Source organism: Mangifera indica, chromosome 5 (assembly GCF_011075055.1).
Source record: "Mangifera indica cultivar Alphonso chromosome 5, CATAS_Mindica_2.1, whole genome shotgun sequence".
NCBI lineage: Eukaryota > Viridiplantae > Streptophyta > Magnoliopsida > Sapindales > Anacardiaceae > Mangifera > Mangifera indica.
In genome coordinates this window covers 15,988,097-16,005,019 of record NC_058141.1, presented here as the reverse complement: position 1 = coordinate 16,005,019, position 16,923 = coordinate 15,988,097, and the positions used below count along the sequence as shown (strand labels likewise).

Sequence of the window (16,923 nt, the reverse complement as noted above, 5' to 3'; positions counted from 1 at the left end):
CTGACGAAATAAAGTTCATTACGCAAATCAGTGGGTGTATGCTGTAATGCCAAAAACGTAAGAGAAAGGAAACAAGAGACACAGAGATTGACGGTAATTGCTTCTGACAACAGATAAAAAAAAATTATACATAATCCTAGAAATTTTCAATTACAGTCTCGTCTATTCTACTTCTAACCCTTTACATTAAATTGAAATGAAATCTACTAAGTACTACATCAAACTATTCTATCATTTTGCGATTTAATAAAAGTATGATCTCTCCATCTAGATACACCAGCACTCAAAGCCCTTTGTAAAACGTCAATCCGCTCTGCTACAAGACATTCTTTTAGTTCCAACATTTCAACATATTCCTTCTCCATTATCAGCTCCAGATCTTCAAAATGCTTGATTTTGCAGTGCAATTTCTTTAACTAATTAAGCATTAATGAAAAGAACAGATATTACGAACCGCATACCAGTAAGTCTTTCAACAAGGAACAAAGAGAAACTGAAATAAAAAAAAACTTAACCTACCTGTGTCTCAATCATGGTGGCCACTAAATGTTCAATCTCCCTGTCTTCCTGGTCAGCTAATAATTTGGCATTAGCAGCAGCTGCCCCAAGAGCAGTTGCTGTTGCTGCTCTAATTCGTAAAGTTAGAGGTATGTCATTATTTTCTGTCGCTGTCTCTTGACTTCCTACAGGAACCAATAGAAAGCTAATAAATGACTAGGGAAGAGCTACGCAACTATTGAAAAACTGCGTAAAAGGGTGAGTAAAATCTGTCATATAGACAGAAAGAGAACCATAAAAATGAACACTAAAGTAATATATATATGAAATAATGAGAGGAACCAAAAAGATTTGACATCTAATAGAAAGCTTTGAGCATAAAGTAGCAGAGACGCCAAAGTTGGTTGCCCCAATTTCTGTATGCCAGCTACTTATGCTGTCTAAAAAATTTTGAACAATTGTGATTACAACAGTTACCTGACAGGGAGGATGCTTCCTTTGTCTCTGAAGCATTGATCTGGGCAGCCCTGAAACATAAAAAAGTGCGAGATAATGTCAAGATCACAGTGATAAGAGAAAAGCTAACCATTTGACTTAAAGCATTACATGGACTTCAAAAGAAAAAAAGGCATAGTGGGAGACCATAGCCTACATACTCCTCATTGTCATCAAATATCTCCCTTGGACATGAGCTTTCATCACAAAGTGCAGTGATTGCAGCCTCAGCTGCAACAGCAGTTATATGTGGTCCCCCCATGGTTGAGATTAGAGCAACCTAATAGAAGCAGTGTCAATCATTTATAACACAAAGACAGATAAGATGAAATTTTAGAAATCAATATGTTTTTTATTGATTAAAATGGGTAGTCTGTAGTCAATCAAATTAGAGAAATTCTAAAAACTAGATTACAAGTCCCTCTTTTCCTTTTTCTCCAGCCAACATATGCACACATAAGTATGCAATACCAGCAGCACAATATGCAAAGCCATGAGAAGACTACACAATTTAAAGTTTGTATAACATACTTACTTTGTTAAGTAAGAAAAAAATAAAGCCTGATAAGTAAAATTACTACATAATATTGAAAGGACAGTCTGGTAAGGTTTTATATGATACAGTCTGGCCAAGCACCTTTACCTGTTTCATCAAGGAACTGCCAGCATCTGAAAGGGAAGTGATTCGTATTCTCTTTGCAGGAGGTTCCTGACTTGCAGCATCTCCATTTTGTTCAGTTTTATTCATCTTCTCATGAACCTGATCCCCAACTTTTGTGTCTTGATGCTCAGATGAAGTCATTAGTCCATGTGTAGCAATATTTGTGGTAACAGTAGAGCCATCAGGACTAAACCTTCCATGGCCAGAACCCATCATAAGCTCCCCAAAAGGCAGCTCAATGAGCTTTGAAATACAATCGAGCTTACTCTTAGTTTTAACATTTTGAGCAACAAGCTCCCAGTCATCCCCATGCTTCATAACAGATTCTAAAAGAAGTAAGGTTTCAGCCTCAGTCCAGGTAGATCCATGTGTAACATTTATTCTATTGTTGTCAGTTAAATTAAAATCATCCATGGACTTGTCCTCCCCATAATTTCCATTTTTGAAACATTCTACACAAATGATGAAGCTACCCTGCTGATGAAAATAGAATTGGTAAAGGCATTGCAGAAAAACTACAAGAAAAAATAAAACATAAAAGGAGAGAACAAAAGAAACCTTGTATGACAACTTCTGTACATGTAATCAACAGAGGCCAGCATTATTTACACATGTAAGATTTAGAATCAAGGGTTTTTCTTATACTTAGATGATTGACAATTAGATATTTGAAGATTAGGATAATGACTGATTTGAATAATTGAATTAGGATAATGATTTAATAATTGAAGATTAGGAATGTTAGAATTAAGATAATATTTAAAGAATATCGTCTCTAAGGTTTTGGGAGAGGCAAAGGCAACAATTTCCCAGGCAGAAAAGAAATGAAACACAACAAATATAAACAAACAAATAAGAAAACTAAACACATTGAATACACAGGTACAATATACAATTTTAAGTAAGTCTGAAAGCAAAGAGCATCAATATATACACACAAACCTTGCTATACTCATAGCATCCAGAATCACATTTCTCTCCGCAGCTCATACACTTCAACCGCTTCAACTTCATCAAATCACCAAAAACGTCAGAATATGACGCCAGCGGGGGCAATTTAAACCCGTTCTCACCATCCACCATTCTACCTTCCCCTCCAGAATGCGGAGGGGACATTGGCCTCAAAGAATTTGGCATGGCACCCACACGAACCCCATTTGGGGCTCCTTGCTCAACCCTAACTTGATCCTTCATTGTAATTCCCTCCAATTTATCTGTATCGTCACTCGCAGTTGCAACAAAATTTATCAAACCCCACTTATCCAAAAAATTGAAGACCTTGTGAAGCAAACTAACATCACCCACAAGTGATTTTCTAACTTGAGTGAATGTCAGCCTTCTTGAAGGCTCTTCTCTGTACTTATTTATCATGAAGTCCCGGTATTCTTTGTATATTTTAGGAGTTCTTGAAATTGAGCTCCCATCAAAGAACTCTTTTAAAGCAAAACGCTCCGTTTCGTGAATGTCGTCCCACCTAAACCAACCTAAGCAAAATAAATTAATTTCCGTTAAAGGATTTTTCTTACTAGAAATTCTATGCTGAGAAACTATTTTCTCAGGAAACAAACGAGAATTCTAGGTTTATTACGAGAGGCGAGGAGGAAGAGACTTACTGGAGTGGCTTGGGATGGTATAGAGTTCGAAGACGGGTCCGCCTGAACGATTCGGTTTAGAGTTGGCGTCATGTTGTGAGATATCCATTTCGGACTTGGATCGTGAGTTGAGCCGCAAGCAATCAAACGATTTTCCGTCTCTCGAAGGTTTAGGGAAGTCGAGGTTTTTTGGGTATTCAAGAGGTACCTAAGTAAGGTCACTGACCAATAAGAATTTGACAAGTAGGATGCCGACCCAACCATAGATTACTTTCCTGCTTTTTGAAACATATTATTAATTTTGAATTAAATTACTATTTTCACCGCCAGAGTAATTTGTGTTAGTCGCAAGTGCAAAACATGGTGCAGCTTTTGACAAATTCTTCTCAGTTTACCTGTATTCCCAACTCAACAAAATCACAAGAAAACTTCAATACAACTTCTAAATCTCGTAACATTCTCCCATTGCTCAAGGGTTGCACGCATTTAGTCCAATTCAAGCAAATCCATGCCCAAATCATCAAAACTTCATTCAATGAATTCGCTATTACCCAAACTCAACTAGCCAAGCTCGTTGAGTCCCTGGTGAACTCATCCCAAATTGACTATGCGCGTTTAGTTTTAAATCAGATAATTAACCCTTCTATTTTTGCTTTTAACACCATGATTAGAGGCTACTCTGAAGCTGGTTTAGGTCATGAAGCTATTCAACTTTATATCCATATGAGATGCAAAGGGCTAGAGCCCGATAATTTCACTTACCCAATCCTTTTGAAGGCTTGTGGAAGCCTTAAACAAGGCAAAGCTGTTCACTCCCTTGTTGCCAAGAATCAAGATTTTAAATCGGAAATACATTCACTGACTTGTTTGATAGCGTTTTATTGCGGTTTTGGCGACATCGAGTCCGCCCGGTTGCTGTTTGATAAAATGGCTGAGAGAAATGTGGTGACGTGGACTGCAATGATCAATGGTTATGTTAAGCAAAATAGGTACAAAGGAGGAATTGACTTGTTTTATCAAATGAGAAATTGTGGGGTTGAGATAAATGAGCTGACATTGGTATGTGTGTTATCAGCTTGTGCTAATCTTGGTGCATTGGAGATGGGAAAATGGGTTCATAGATTTATTGATAAAAATGGAATCTTTTTTAACCATAAGCTTGGTGCTGCTGTTATTGACATGTATGCAAAATGTGGGCACATTGACGAAGCTTCAAAGGTTTTCAAGATTTTGCCTGTGAAGAGTGTTTGTACATGGAATTCCATGATCGGAGGACTAGCAATGCATGGTTGTGGAGAGGAAGCACTTGAGAGGTTTGGGGAAATGCAAACGAGGGGAATCGAACCAGATGATATAACATTGATTGCTGTTCTGTCTGCTTGTTCTCATTCAGGCCTGGTTGAGAAAGGGAAGGAGATTTTCTATAAGATGAGAAGTGATTATAAGATTGAACTAAATATTAAGCATTATGGTTGCTTAATAGATCTTCTGTGTAGGGCAGGGCTATTGGATGAAGCTTATGAGGTTGTGAAAAACATGCCTATGGAGCCGAATGGAGTTTTGTGGGGAACATTGTTGACTGCTTGTGCAAATTCTAATGTTGTTGAGTTGGGTGAGACTGCAATGGAGCATCTGATCGAGTTAGAACCATTTAATGATGGAAATTATGTTCTCATGTCAAATATATATGCAGCAAACGAACGATGGGACGACGTGGCTAGGATGAGGAGGCTTATGAAAGAGAGACAGATTGAAAAGAGCCCTGGCCACAGCTTAATTGAGATAAATAATGTTGTGCATGAATTCATGGTCGGAGATGTCAGGCACCGGTGTTCTCAAGATATATATTCCATGTTGGAAGATGTTGCCATAAGCTTAAAAAAGGAAGGTTATACTAGGTAGATGCATCCAATTATCAACCGGTGTATTTGGCAGATTATAACTCACACTCTGTCTTGCACATAAATTGTGCACCGAGATAAGCAAGACATAAACACAGTTTTTCCATAGTGTTCCTAATTTGATTTTCACATCTACAAGCGCGGTTGTTCAATTCAGGATTTACACTATCAGTTTGACATCGGCCACTTACTGGCTATTTCAAATATTTGTTCGAACTGCCAGCATACCGATGTGAATAATGACACTGAAAATGGAGCTTTGAACCATAGAAATTTTAGCTGACTCCAATTGTGTACACCTTATAGACGGATTCAGAGCATGGGTTTGAAAGTGTATCCAAACAGTAAAACGATTGAAATCATACTAATGATAGAGAAAGCCAGTTAGACGACATTAATCCGCGTTTCTCCACCTGGAATGGCGAAAGAGTATCAAACTTAAATTGCCACGAAATGCCCACAAATCCAAACATATTACGTCATTAGGAAGATCTCAACAACCAATTTTAAATGCAGAAAACGATTCTGTTAACCACAACCGTTATGGAATAGATAGATCACACTGCTGCATTTGATAATGTTTTTGATATTAAAAAGCACAATACCTAGGGCGCAAAGCATATAAAAATAACTAAGGGTGACTTAGCCGTTCAATTTAAAACCATATTCCATGTGAAACTTAAAAGAGTAGATTCTAGTCGACTACATAGAACCATTTCACCAAAAAAGACAACATTAAATCAACAGATTGAAAGACCAAGGACTCGGCAAAATTTCTAGGTCATCCTTTGTGCGGCTTCCTTTGCAAGAAGCCTTTCCTTGGCCTTGGTTTTTGCCTGAGATTTGGAGCCCATGATACCACCTCCCCATTTCTTTCTCAACTCATCGTATTTGTCATTAAAGTTTGCCTGAAATAAATCAGAATTATTTTAATCATTTCTATCAATATATCATATTCAGACCAAAAATATAAGCAAATTATTTTGCTTGAGTGTAAAAAGTCATCTTTGCACAACAGTGAAGCTCAAGTGTACCTTGATGGCTTCTAGGATCTTGCTAAACTCCAGCTTGTCCTCGTTCTTGACTGTGGTCAAACACAAGACAGAAGCTGTCTTCTTGTGGACAATCTGAAAGTGGCAATTTATATAAAATTAAATCTTCAAACTCATGACATCAATAGAAGAACAAATTTCACACTGCTGTTACCGATCCTAGACGTGATTTCCCTTTCACAATACAGTAAGGGATCTCCATCTTTCTGCACAAGGCAGGAAGCCAGACAACCAACTCTATCGGGTCCACATCATGTGCGATCACAACCAATTGTGCCTTGTTCTGCAAAGAAAATACAAAGCATTTTAAACATTTTCAGATACCTTGGGTAAGGAATGCAGGATTTATTGGTGAACGATGATACTATACACATTGAATCTGATAAAACAATTAGCCAAACCTGCTCAATAAGATAGGTTACATGGTTAAGACCATATTTCACAACAATAGGCTTCTTAGCCTCAACAGTTTTTCCTTCGGCCTCTGCCTGAGCCCTCTTCAAAAGACGTTCCTTCTTGGCAGCTTTGTCCTCAGGCCTGTACTTCAGAAGCAACTTGAAGAGACTAGTAGCTGCAAAAAGAATAATACACGTACAAAAATAGTTAGCATAATGTTAAATTGTCATAAATTAAATTTGAAAAGAAAAACTTATTAGACAAGGATCAAAAGGCTCGGTGATGGTCAGAAATAATGCATTTCACATTCAGTGAAAGAACAGGCAAAATGTACACTTGGATACACCACAGATAAGTGCTACTTGTTGGCTTGCAACTTTGTATGAGTGAAGCAAAACAAATGGAGATCTATCCTACAGAGCATCATCCCTGGTGCTTAGATCATAAAGTAAGAAACACTTTGAATTCCAGAAATAACAAAGCAATCCCATACATCAATACAAATACAAAAGACAAACTGAAAAAACATAAACAAAACAGTTTGATCTAACCCAGATTCTTGTCCAGCGTCTTGGTGAACTGGTTCAAAGCAGGTGGCACCTTCAGCCTCTGTCTAAGGACCCTTCTCTGTCTCTGGATACGAATTGCCTTAGGCCACTTCACATAACGGTGAAGATCTTTCTTTGGAGGCAAAGCCCCTCCAATACCAAACTGCTTTGGTCGCTTCTCAAACAAAGGATTCACGACCTTCTCCTAAAATTTCAACATCAACAGAACAGTAAGTAAAAAAAAAAATGCAAAATACATAAATTCTGACTTGTCATAAATCCATAATCAATACCGGCTTCTTCTTTGCTGGTGCAGCAACTTTTCCTCCTCTCTTTGGAGCCTGAAACACAACACGTGTAAGAAATAAAGAAGCCCGATATCCAGAGTCATAGACTTCACAAGCACTTAAGGTGCATTTATTAAAAATAAAGATATGAATTCTCCAGAAAAGTTCACAATATGAATACATTGCATGGAGATCTTGTGCGTCATAAAATAATTTGCATCTAAATTTCAAGAAATAAATTATCAAAAAACGTGAGATGGTCATTTTTACTAATGGTAAACATTCAATCTTCCCGTAAAACATTTAGTTATCTAACAACTTAGTTTGCAGCTAATAAACAAAACAAAACAATAATCGCAGCAATAAAGTTTCTGCAACAATAATAAACTGAAACAAGATCAAGTGATAAGCATCAAAGAGATTCTACTGACATAGTGCGAGAATTAGGGTTACAGATTCACTAACCATTTCGTGCCGATTCTAGTCTTGGCTTGTGGTTTTGAAGAACGGCGAACGAAAAACCCTAGCCAGGTCACTCTTCGTGAAATAGCTGGAAAGGGTTTTTTATAGCTAGGTTACGGTCGTATATACATATGGCCACTTTCGTAATTTCAGGGCAACATTGTGGCGCAAAAGAATTTTCATCCTGGGCCGTGCTAGGTTGGTTTCCCCATAAATCTTTATGCCCCAACCAACCGCGCTTCTTCCCCTTTAATTTATAGCCTTGTTTTACAAACTTTTATTTACAATGGGTTTGGGCCCATTTCATTTAGCCCACATTTTGAAGCTTAATTTCACCTCCTATTTTAAGCTTTGTTTTTATCTAATTTTTTTCCAATTCATTGATACGGACTCTCGTATAACCTATGAATTGTTCTTTGGATTAAGCTGGTAGAAAGGTGACAAATGGAAGACTAACGTAGTCTCACATACTTCAAACATTATATTAAAAATATATATAGTCATTCTATAGTTAAAATGTTTTGATATAATTTCTACAATACTATAATCCTCCTATGTAAATCTACATTTATCAAAAGTTTTAACTCAATAACTTTGCTATTTATGTATAAACATGGCTTTTTTTATAAGTTAATGAGATAAATGGTTTCGAATTCGAACTCATGCTTGAAAAGTATTCAGTTCACCAAAATTGTAAACCCAAAAAATTCAATATAATTAATTAAAAGAATATCGTTTTGATTAATATATATCAAAAAAATACTATTTTAATCATTTTTTCCTTAGATACAATACTGACTCAAGCTTAAAAGTTTGTTTGGCTCAAACTTGAGCCCAAATCCCTTTAAGTGAGTTGAAGTTGAACAATTTTAAGAAGAACTTTGTGAGCTTAAATGTGTATTTTCTCAAGTCAAACCGAGTTCAAAACTTAAGTGAACTTAAATTTAATTTAACTCAAATTCAACTATATTTAAGAGTTATTTAAATATCATAGTCAACTAACTTAATTTTTAGAGTATCTTCTGTTAATAAGGTTTATTGTTACCAACAAGACATAAGATGACATAAGATGGAGTATTGCATAAGTAAGACTAAAATAACAATGGTAAAGACCCAAGGATTATGTGATGTTTATTATAAATAAATATGAAGGAGAAACAAGAAAGTAAAGGATGTACATCATTTTTAACATGATTTTGCTCAATAATTTGAATGTCTATGATCATATCATAACTATTTGCTAATAATTACAACATAATCTCTATTAAAGATGAATACATAAGGTAATACACGATTAAGTTTGTATGTATTTGTCTTATGACTTTTCCCATCTCTATTAGTCTTTTACAATTATAGTTTTTGAGAGGGAAAATTACAACCAAATTGGGATAATTGGAGAATCATTGATTCAAATTCTTATTCGGTTTTGACGATTTATTTATATTCTAATTAAACTAAAGAATGAATATATATAATATTGAAATAATTCATAATTAAGAATGCTAAGGTTATATTCCCTTCTCGACATTTAAAAGAATAAAAAAGAAAACATGATGTAAAGATTCAAATGATCTTCTTGCTGCCTTAGACTAGAATATTTACTCATGTCCCTTATCCTTTAAGGACAGAAGAAACTTATTAAGTACTGATTTTGTAATTCGTCACTAGTTGTAATTACTCAAATAAATTTTCATAAAGAGATATATATAATTTGTGGAAACTTTGGCTCCATGATTTGATATCAGCTTTTTAGCTTTGCCGCGATTTGCAATAGCACAAAAAACCCCAAAGCCCGCTCTCAAATTTCCCATAAAAAAATTTGAACCCCCGCCCCTTTCTTAGCCCCGCTCTTTCTTGCCAAATCTCTGTCTCTGTCTCTGTCTTAACTCTGTCACTCACTCTCTTAGAAGACCTTACTTTTTGAACCGTTTCATTTCCTTTCTTTTCTTCTTCCATCTACGATCTCTAGGGTTTTCTTTCTTCTTAATTACTTGAAACCCTAAAGTTTCGATCTTCCTTGATTTTCATATTTTCCATGGCCAGCGAAACCCTAGAAGACAAGAAACAAGACGATGAGCCAGATCCCGAAGTGGAAGGCAAAGACAAAGAGGACGGGCAAATGGAAGTTGACGAAAAGAAAGAAGAAAGTCACCAACTTGCAGAGAAAAATGAGGTTCTCAATGAAAGTGACGAGCCTGAAGAGAAAGAGGAGAAGCCTAAAGACAAAGAGGAAGGATACAGGAAAGGCAAGAGGTCAAGAAAGTCCAGTGTGAAGAAGCCGAATGAGGAAACGTCCGAGTCCAAGGTGCTGAGTCAAGAATTGGAAGAATCAAAGAAAGATAAAGAGCCAGAGCCAGTGACTCCAAGTAATGAGCGACCCACCAGGGAGAGGAAGGTCGTGGAGAGGTACTCTGCGCCTTCTTCTGGTAGGTCTGCAACCAAGCCTGTGTCCATTGAGAAGGTACGCTGTCGTTCAAAGGGAGTTTTAATGATTAAGCTTGTTGTAAAATTGCAATGCTCTGATTATGTGCGGATTTGTGGATTTTCCAGGGTCGTGGCATGCAGCTTAAGGACATTCCAAACGGTATGGTTGAATTATTGTTTTCAAAAAACTTAGGTAGATTCTAATGTCGATTAGACTAGTCGTTCTGTGACACTAGGGAATTGTTATATAGTGAAAAATGAGGCCACTGGATGGGCATTGCTTTTTATATGCTCTAAACTTTTCATGACCCAAAAGTGCTTGCTGACCACACCTATCATACTGATGGGGATTTGCTGTTTAAATGCATGTTAAAAATTTAAAATGCATTTCTTGATGACTGGGATGATTGCTGTGTTGTAGTGTGGAGTTTTGCTCTTTCATATGAATACGTGTTTGGTATTATTCTAGTGTAATAAATGAATTAGTAAAACTGATGCCTTTCTCTCTACACACACATCTGATCATTAGTTAAGAACTGGTCAGAGAACATATCACTGGCCATCTTTAAGCCTTTTTGGTTCAGATGTTCATTAATGTATGACTGAAGTGTAGTATCTTGTCTCATTTAAATTTTGTGGTGATGCCATACTTCATTTGCCTTTTACAATGTTCATGGGACTTTACAACTTAAGGATTTTGAGTGCATCATAGGTTACCAGGTGCAGTTTATATTTCTTAGGGCTGGATTCGAGTTGAGCTAGCTCGAGCTGAGTCGAGCCCGAAACGAGCCGGCTTTAGCCGAGCTCAGCTCGGTCGAGCTTGAGCTCGAGCTATTAATCAGATTTTCTAATTAAAATTTTTGATACAAAATGATGTTATTTTGATCAATATGTATTAAAATGATGTCGTTTTGATAACAAAAAATGAACCGAGCTCGAGCTCGGCTCGGTTGAGCCCGAAACGAGCCAGTCTTAACCGAGTTCGGTCGAGCTCGAACTCAAGCCAACTCTATGTGAACCGAGCCAAGCTCGGCTTGGTTCGAATCCAGCCCTAATATTATTTCTTTTGCATTGAAGAATTTTCAATTGTCATTTTTTAAATTTTTGCTTGAATTAATTTGTGAAAGGTTTTGAATTAGTACCTCAGGATTTGGTACTGATTAGCTACCTTTTGAGCTTTGTGTGATATTAGGCATATGTAAGGTTTTATTTTTGTAGAATAATAGGATAATGCTTTCAGATTCTTTGGTCTTGCAGATGTTTGTTGGATGTTATTATCAACTTCATTAAACTATTTGATTACAACAGATTGGCCTTTTTTCCTGATATTATGAGACTGTTTCAGTGGCTTTCAAGTTGTCCAGGAGAAAACCAGATGACAATCTAAAGATGCTTCACTCAGTACTTTTTGGGAAGAAAGCAAAGGTAACTGAATTTTACACTCTTTCTGCACCATATTTGATTGACATCATCAAGTCTGTACATATGGTGCATGAATAGGAACAAATGCTTTGTAACATGTCAGTGTGTCTTATTTTGCAGGCACATGCCCTAAAGAAAAATATTGGCCAGTTTTCAGGATATGTCTGGGCTGAGAATGAGGTATTTTATGTTATGTATTGAGTTCTACTGTGTGTGTCTAAATGGAGTTTGTTCACATAATTTTCTTTAATAGCACGTTGTGCTTAAAAATCCACATAACTATAGTGTTTTAACCCTGATGCTGGAAAAAGGGGAAAATTGAGAGATTCCTCTGTGAAAAAAAAACATATTAATTTTTGGATGAAACATGCTTAAAAGTTACCATGTGAATTCAATCTCTTTTAAAATTAGTTGGTTCTTTTGTACATGTTTGCAGGAAAAACAAAAGACTAAAGTGAAGGAGAAGCTTGACAAATGTGTTAAAGAAAAACTTGTGGACTTTTGTGATGTGCTCAATATTCCCATAAATAAGACTGTTGTGAGAAAGGTCATACTAACAAGATTGTTTAACTTTAAATGTGACTTATTTATATGATCTAATAGACTGAGTTATGTTTCCAGGAAGAACTCTCTGTAAAGTTATTGGAATTCTTGGAATGTCCCCATGCTACAACTGATGTCTTGCTCTCTGAGAAGGAACAGGTTTGAAATTATCTTGTTTTTTCCTTTTTTTTTTCAAATAATTGGGCCTGAAGGTGATCTTTAGTTGCTAATTTCAATATTGATGAAATTTGTGATTCATCTTGATTTCAGAAAGGTAAAAGGCGTCAGAAGGTCACACCAAGTAAAAGTGTTAGTCATTCTGAAGCATCAGATACATCGGCCAAGGTTTGTTCTTTTATTAGCATTAGAAGCTTTAGATTCATCTTCTTGTTTAGTTTTAATTGCTACAAGTTGTACTCATGGGTTTGCTCTAATAGTGTATAGTAGTTCTGGTACAATGGGAAATTTTAATTATTTTGTCCTTGAAAAAAGAAAGATGGAATTTTTCTGGTATATGTGGTTGTTTTTATATATGTTGCCTGATTATTCAAACTCAGAAACTTGTATTTGTGATGACAATTTAACAGATAACATTAAGGTGTTCATTCTCCTGATTCATCCTGCTTGGAGCTGATATATCTGAACTTTTCATCGATGAAAGGAAGCCTTGCTTTCTTTTATCATCTGATTTTGAAATATATCAAAATCTTCTATAATACATGTGATGACTTCCTTCCTATTTATTTGCAAATTGATATGAGTGCATCTTTTTTCTGCATCTGTCCTAAGCTATTGCATCAATAAGGTTGGATAGAAAGCTTTTTTAATCATTTGCTGGTAGCAGTCTTCAGTAAAGAATAGTTGTTATGTGGTTTCTGAGATTCCTGATATTGTTTCACTCTGTGGAACCCTTTTGTTTGCTTGAATTCAATGAACTATAACAAATGTCAATATATATACTTTATTGATTGCATCAGGGTGATATCAAGCAAGAATGTTCTTCATATTACATTATTAATTAGATACATTGTGTTGTTCTGATGGCCTCTTGTTTTCTATTGTTGAGTTTGTGATGTGGGGACAATAGATTTCAAATGTGTACCGAGTTATTGGTTTTTCATATTGTTAAGAATCTTTTAATTTGTGTACCTTCATTTTTGTGTTACCAAACATGTGTTACATTGGCTAACATTCATTTTTTGGTTAGGCTTATGAAAGTTTAACCATTTTTACATGTTTAGGCTCTTCCATGTAACCTTATTTAGATATGCCAAATTTGCTTGTTTCATCTTTTGGAATATGTATTTCGCTTAAGGTACATTTTGGTTGGTTATGGCATAGGGCCTCCCTTTTTTTCTGAATCTTTCTTTAAGTCACTTTTCATTTCTTTATATCCACATTACTCTCTTATCAGGTTGATTACATCTTTAAATTTTGGATGATGTCAGCTTTAAGATTGGTGTAATCTTAATAAGTTTAATATTTGGATTTGTCATCTACTTATAGCTCAAAATCTTTCTTCTAAAATTTGCTGTGTCAGTGGAAATATTGTAATACATAGAAACTGTTTGATAATGATAACTCTCTAATTTATAAAGAATGTAAGTTTGTCTTTTCAATCGTGGGAGGGAAGAAAGAATAATTATTGTTGTAGTACTTGTTTTAATAGGTTCTTGTGGGTCATGGATGCTATTGATCTCTTTTGCCAATGCTTGGGGGACCTTTTGTCATTATCAGGAAATCTCTCTTTTTTAAATGTAGAACTTGTTGGAGAGCGTTGTAATATCTGTATATTTCTGATCTTGTTGAAATTGAAGGCTGATATTATCTATCTCTTTTCCGAGTCATAAAATCATTATCTTTTCTTTGCATGACCTTTTGTCTGTTACACTTGATTTCCTTATTTGTTTGTCTCTGCTCATTAGAAACCGAAGCAAACATCCCAATCCCAATTGGGAGCAAAACGTAAGCAGTCATCTAGATCTGAGGAAGAAGATGAAGATGATGATAAAGTTGAATCACCAGACATTAAAGATGATTCTAAGGAAGACAATGACAATGATACAGCACCAAAGCAAGAGAGTGCTCACAAGGAGAGTGAATTTGATGAAGAGGATGAACCAAAGGGAATGAAGCCAAGTCAAAAGAGTTCATCGAAGAAGACTGTTAAGGATAGTTCTGGGGCTAAAAGCAAGGATAAATCCATGCCTGCTAAGAAGGGCAGCTTGACAAAACCTGTAAAAAGTCCCATGAAATCCACAAAAAAATCTCCTAGTTCGACTTCAAAGAAAGGTGTTACAGATGCTGACAAAAGTTCTAGAGCAAAGGGATCTGCATCCAAAAGGCAGAGAGTGGAAAAAGAAAAGGATACAGGTGTTGCTGGCAAGGAAAAAGTTCAGGGGAAAAAACAGTCAAGCAAGTCACCCGCTGTGAAGGTCTCTGCCAAGGATCAAGGTGCATTGCTATCTGTTTATTATCTTTTGCTCTTAGCTTTTAAAGTTTTTAGATTTGGTTTTGAACTTCGGTAGTTGAGAAATGTCTGTGTTACAGCTTGCACATGATTCTGCATTTTGGGAACTGCAATGGGTAGAATTCCAATTACAATAGTTGTCAATTTCTCAAATGGAATGAATTTGGTGCTATTGGAGAAAACATTTATGTATAAGTGGTTCCTGGTTCAAGGTCTCCCTTGGACCGAAAATTAAGTATATTTTGAATTTTGCTTTTGAATGCAAAGGTCAAAGTTTGGTATCTGGAGTGGTTCAATTTTTGTTCAAAACTTTGTCAATAGTTTTAAATTGGTAACATATCTGTTGCAAATTGATGTTGGAGTAATAGGTAAAGGAAAAACTAGCAAGAAGGCTAAAGCAGAACCCACCAGAGAAGAGATGCATGCTGTTGTTGTAGATATTCTGAAGAAAGTTGATTTCAATACTGTAAGTTATAATGCCTATTTCCCAGTGTTTGTGATTTTGGATCAAAGTTATGCAAGTCCTTTTTTAAGATTTCTATGTTGTAATGCAGGCAACACTGTCAGATATTCTCCGCCAGCTTGGTATGGTTTCTTTTGACTTGATAAATTATGATAATTATAGAATAATGAACTAATTGTATATTATGTATGTGGTTATATTAGGTACCCACTTTGGTTTAGATCTAATGCATAGGAAAGCAGAGGTAAAGGATATCATTACTGATGTCATAAATAACATGACTGATGAAGAAGATGAAGTGGAGGAAGATGTGGAGAATGTGGCAGCTGGTGGTGAGGCTGACAAAGATGAAGATGGGGATAATGATGCGTAAAGAATTGTGCATGATTAGAAACTACACAAGGACCTTGTTGAACTTGTTAGCCATGTATACTCACTAGTAGATGTTTCATCTACAGCTCCTGTGGATGATAAACTGGTGTTACTGTCTGGATCTCATGGCCATATCCAGATGAAAAATTCAACTACCTTTGTACCATAAGCATTAGTAACTCTTAATTTGCTGCTGACATGGCCTTTATTAGGATTCTTTTTCCAGCCTTCTTTTTTGCTTGTTTTATATTAAATTATCTTTCAATTGTATTTGATAGCTAGTCTTAATTAGATTTTATTCTTCATCTTAATTGAAGTGCAACTTTGTAATGAGCATTAGATAGATGTTGCTATGCTGCTGGTTTGCCTACACTGCTGATTTTATTATAGGAATCTAAAATTTCCAGCATTATTGAAGAAACTTTGATGATCCTTGCTACATGGAGATGCTTGTCAATATGTGCGGCTTAAGGATGAAATTGTTTTTGGATTCGTTCATATTACTTTCTTTTTTCAGGTTTTGGAAGGATGCACTTAACCATTCATGCGTAGGCATGATTTTGAGTTTGAAGATGTGGTCCAAGGTCTCCATAAAGCCAGAGATTTTTGGGTGAAAAATTTCAGGAATTCTTTGAATGTTGTTATAAATACTGTAGATGCTTGGATCGGCAGAGATTGATGGTATGTGAAATATAAGAAAGTAAAAAAATCCTAAAAAAGTATAATGTAAATATCTTAAAAAAGTAAAAAAATTCCTAGAATTAATGTAAATATATTTAAATTGGGAGTAATACGATAATTGATCATCGCTCTTTTGAAAAAAACAATAAGATTATGATTAGAGGAAACTGTCCACAAATTAAATTCAACATTATTATTAAATTAGAATAACCTAAAAAATCAATATCCACATCCTAAATCCACACGTTCGCCGCCCAGTCGGCAACTTAAAAATTTAGGTGAAAGCTACAACACGGGCCAGCCATAGCCGCATTTGGCTGCTGTCATTAGGCCTTCATGGCTATTCATCCGCTAATCTCTCGTTATGATGTCTGTACTTGTAGATTAGAATTGAATTGGGTGATTCGAGAGTCGAGGTGGTTAGGATATTTGAATTGTGCTTAGCCGTTGCTGTCATTATTATTATTGGTTTTTGATTAGGCAATATAACGGTGAAGATATTACGTGTTGTATTTTGAAGATGACGATTTCTTTTGTTTCGTAGCATTATTTTACGTAATGAACCCCTCATGGCCAATTGACGACGTTTTCATAATTAATAAATTTGGTCATTCAACTTGTGCAGGTACGAAAAAGATTTTTATTGCGTAAATTTT

At 35.7% G+C, this 16,923-nt stretch overlaps 4 protein-coding genes across 5 annotated transcripts; 2 read left to right on the top strand and 2 right to left on the bottom strand.

Moving 5' to 3' along the window:
• Window positions 1-87: 87 nt before the first annotated feature.
• LOC123215934 (SWI/SNF complex subunit SWI3A-like) lies at window positions 88-3,467 on the bottom strand. 2 transcript variants are annotated; one of them, XM_044636249.1, is made up of 7 exons: window positions 3,268-3,467; window positions 2,597-3,138; window positions 1,637-2,131; window positions 1,155-1,273; window positions 976-1,025; window positions 520-683; window positions 88-416 (listed from the first exon to the last, which is right to left on the bottom strand). In XM_044636249.1, the coding sequence occupies exons 1-7, from the start codon at window positions 3,353-3,355 to the stop codon at window positions 219-221; spliced, it is 1,656 nt and encodes a 551-aa protein (XP_044492184.1). In that variant the 5' UTR covers window positions 3,356-3,467; the 3' UTR covers window positions 88-218. The 2 variants fall into 2 exon arrangements, with proteins under 2 accessions (XP_044492184.1, XP_044492185.1); XM_044636250.1 differs by having other exon boundaries at window positions 1,637-2,128; window positions 3,268-3,464.
• An 83-nt stretch (window positions 3,468-3,550) lies between these two features.
• LOC123215935 (pentatricopeptide repeat-containing protein At5g66520-like) lies at window positions 3,551-5,353 on the top strand. Its single transcript, XM_044636251.1, has one exon. The coding sequence runs from the start codon at window positions 3,607-3,609 to the stop codon at window positions 5,146-5,148; it is 1,542 nt and encodes a 513-aa protein (XP_044492186.1). The 5' UTR covers window positions 3,551-3,606; the 3' UTR covers window positions 5,149-5,353.
• Window positions 5,354-5,688: 335 nt separating this feature from the next.
• On the bottom strand, window positions 5,689-8,046 carry LOC123215937 (60S ribosomal protein L7a-2). The gene is made up of 7 exons (XM_044636254.1): window positions 7,896-8,046; window positions 7,437-7,484; window positions 7,147-7,348; window positions 6,601-6,770; window positions 6,354-6,482; window positions 6,182-6,274; window positions 5,689-6,055 (listed from the first exon to the last, which is right to left on the bottom strand). Exons 1-7 carry the CDS (start codon window positions 7,896-7,898, stop codon window positions 5,924-5,926), a joined length of 777 nt encoding a protein of 258 aa, XP_044492189.1. The 5' UTR covers window positions 7,899-8,046; the 3' UTR covers window positions 5,689-5,923.
• Window positions 8,047-9,609: 1,563 nt separating this feature from the next.
• Window positions 9,610-15,897, top strand: LOC123215402 (protein DEK-like). Its single transcript, XM_044635470.1, has 11 exons — window positions 9,610-10,353; window positions 10,443-10,476; window positions 11,662-11,741; window positions 11,859-11,918; window positions 12,175-12,285; window positions 12,360-12,440; window positions 12,552-12,626; window positions 14,207-14,735; window positions 15,120-15,217; window positions 15,306-15,336; window positions 15,418-15,897. Exons 1-11 carry the CDS (start codon window positions 9,928-9,930, stop codon window positions 15,585-15,587), a joined length of 1,695 nt encoding a protein of 564 aa, XP_044491405.1. The 5' UTR covers window positions 9,610-9,927; the 3' UTR covers window positions 15,588-15,897.
• Window positions 15,898-16,923: the final 1,026 nt, after the last annotated feature.

Coding starts and splice junctions, on each gene's coding strand:
- LOC123215934 (XM_044636249.1), bottom strand. CDS start 3,355: ATGGATATCTCACAACATGACGCCAACTCTAAACCGAATCGTTCAGGC. Junction 2,132..2,596: donor GATGCTATGAGTATAGCAAG/GTTTGTGTGTAT, acceptor TATTTTCATCAG/CAGGGTAGCTTCATCATTTG. Junction 1,274..1,636: donor GCAGTTCCTTGATGAAACAG/GTAAAGGTGCTT, acceptor TGCTTCTATTAG/GTTGCTCTAATCTCAACCAT.
- LOC123215935 (XM_044636251.1), top strand. CDS start 3,607: ATGGTGCAGCTTTTGACAAATTCTTCTCAGTTTACCTGTATTCCCAAC.
- LOC123215937 (XM_044636254.1), bottom strand. Junction 6,771..7,146: donor GACGCTGGACAAGAATCTGG/GTTAGATCAAAC, acceptor TTCTTTTTGCAG/CTACTAGTCTCTTCAAGTTG. Junction 6,483..6,600: donor TAACCTATCTTATTGAGCAG/GTTTGGCTAATT, acceptor TTTTCTTTGCAG/AACAAGGCACAATTGGTTGT.
- LOC123215402 (XM_044635470.1), top strand. CDS start 9,928: ATGGCCAGCGAAACCCTAGAAGACAAGAAACAAGACGATGAGCCAGAT. Junction 10,354..10,442: donor AGCCTGTGTCCATTGAGAAG/GTACGCTGTCGT, acceptor TGGATTTTCCAG/GGTCGTGGCATGCAGCTTAA. Junction 12,441..12,551: donor TGCTCTCTGAGAAGGAACAG/GTTTGAAATTAT, acceptor TCTTGATTTCAG/AAAGGTAAAAGGCGTCAGAA.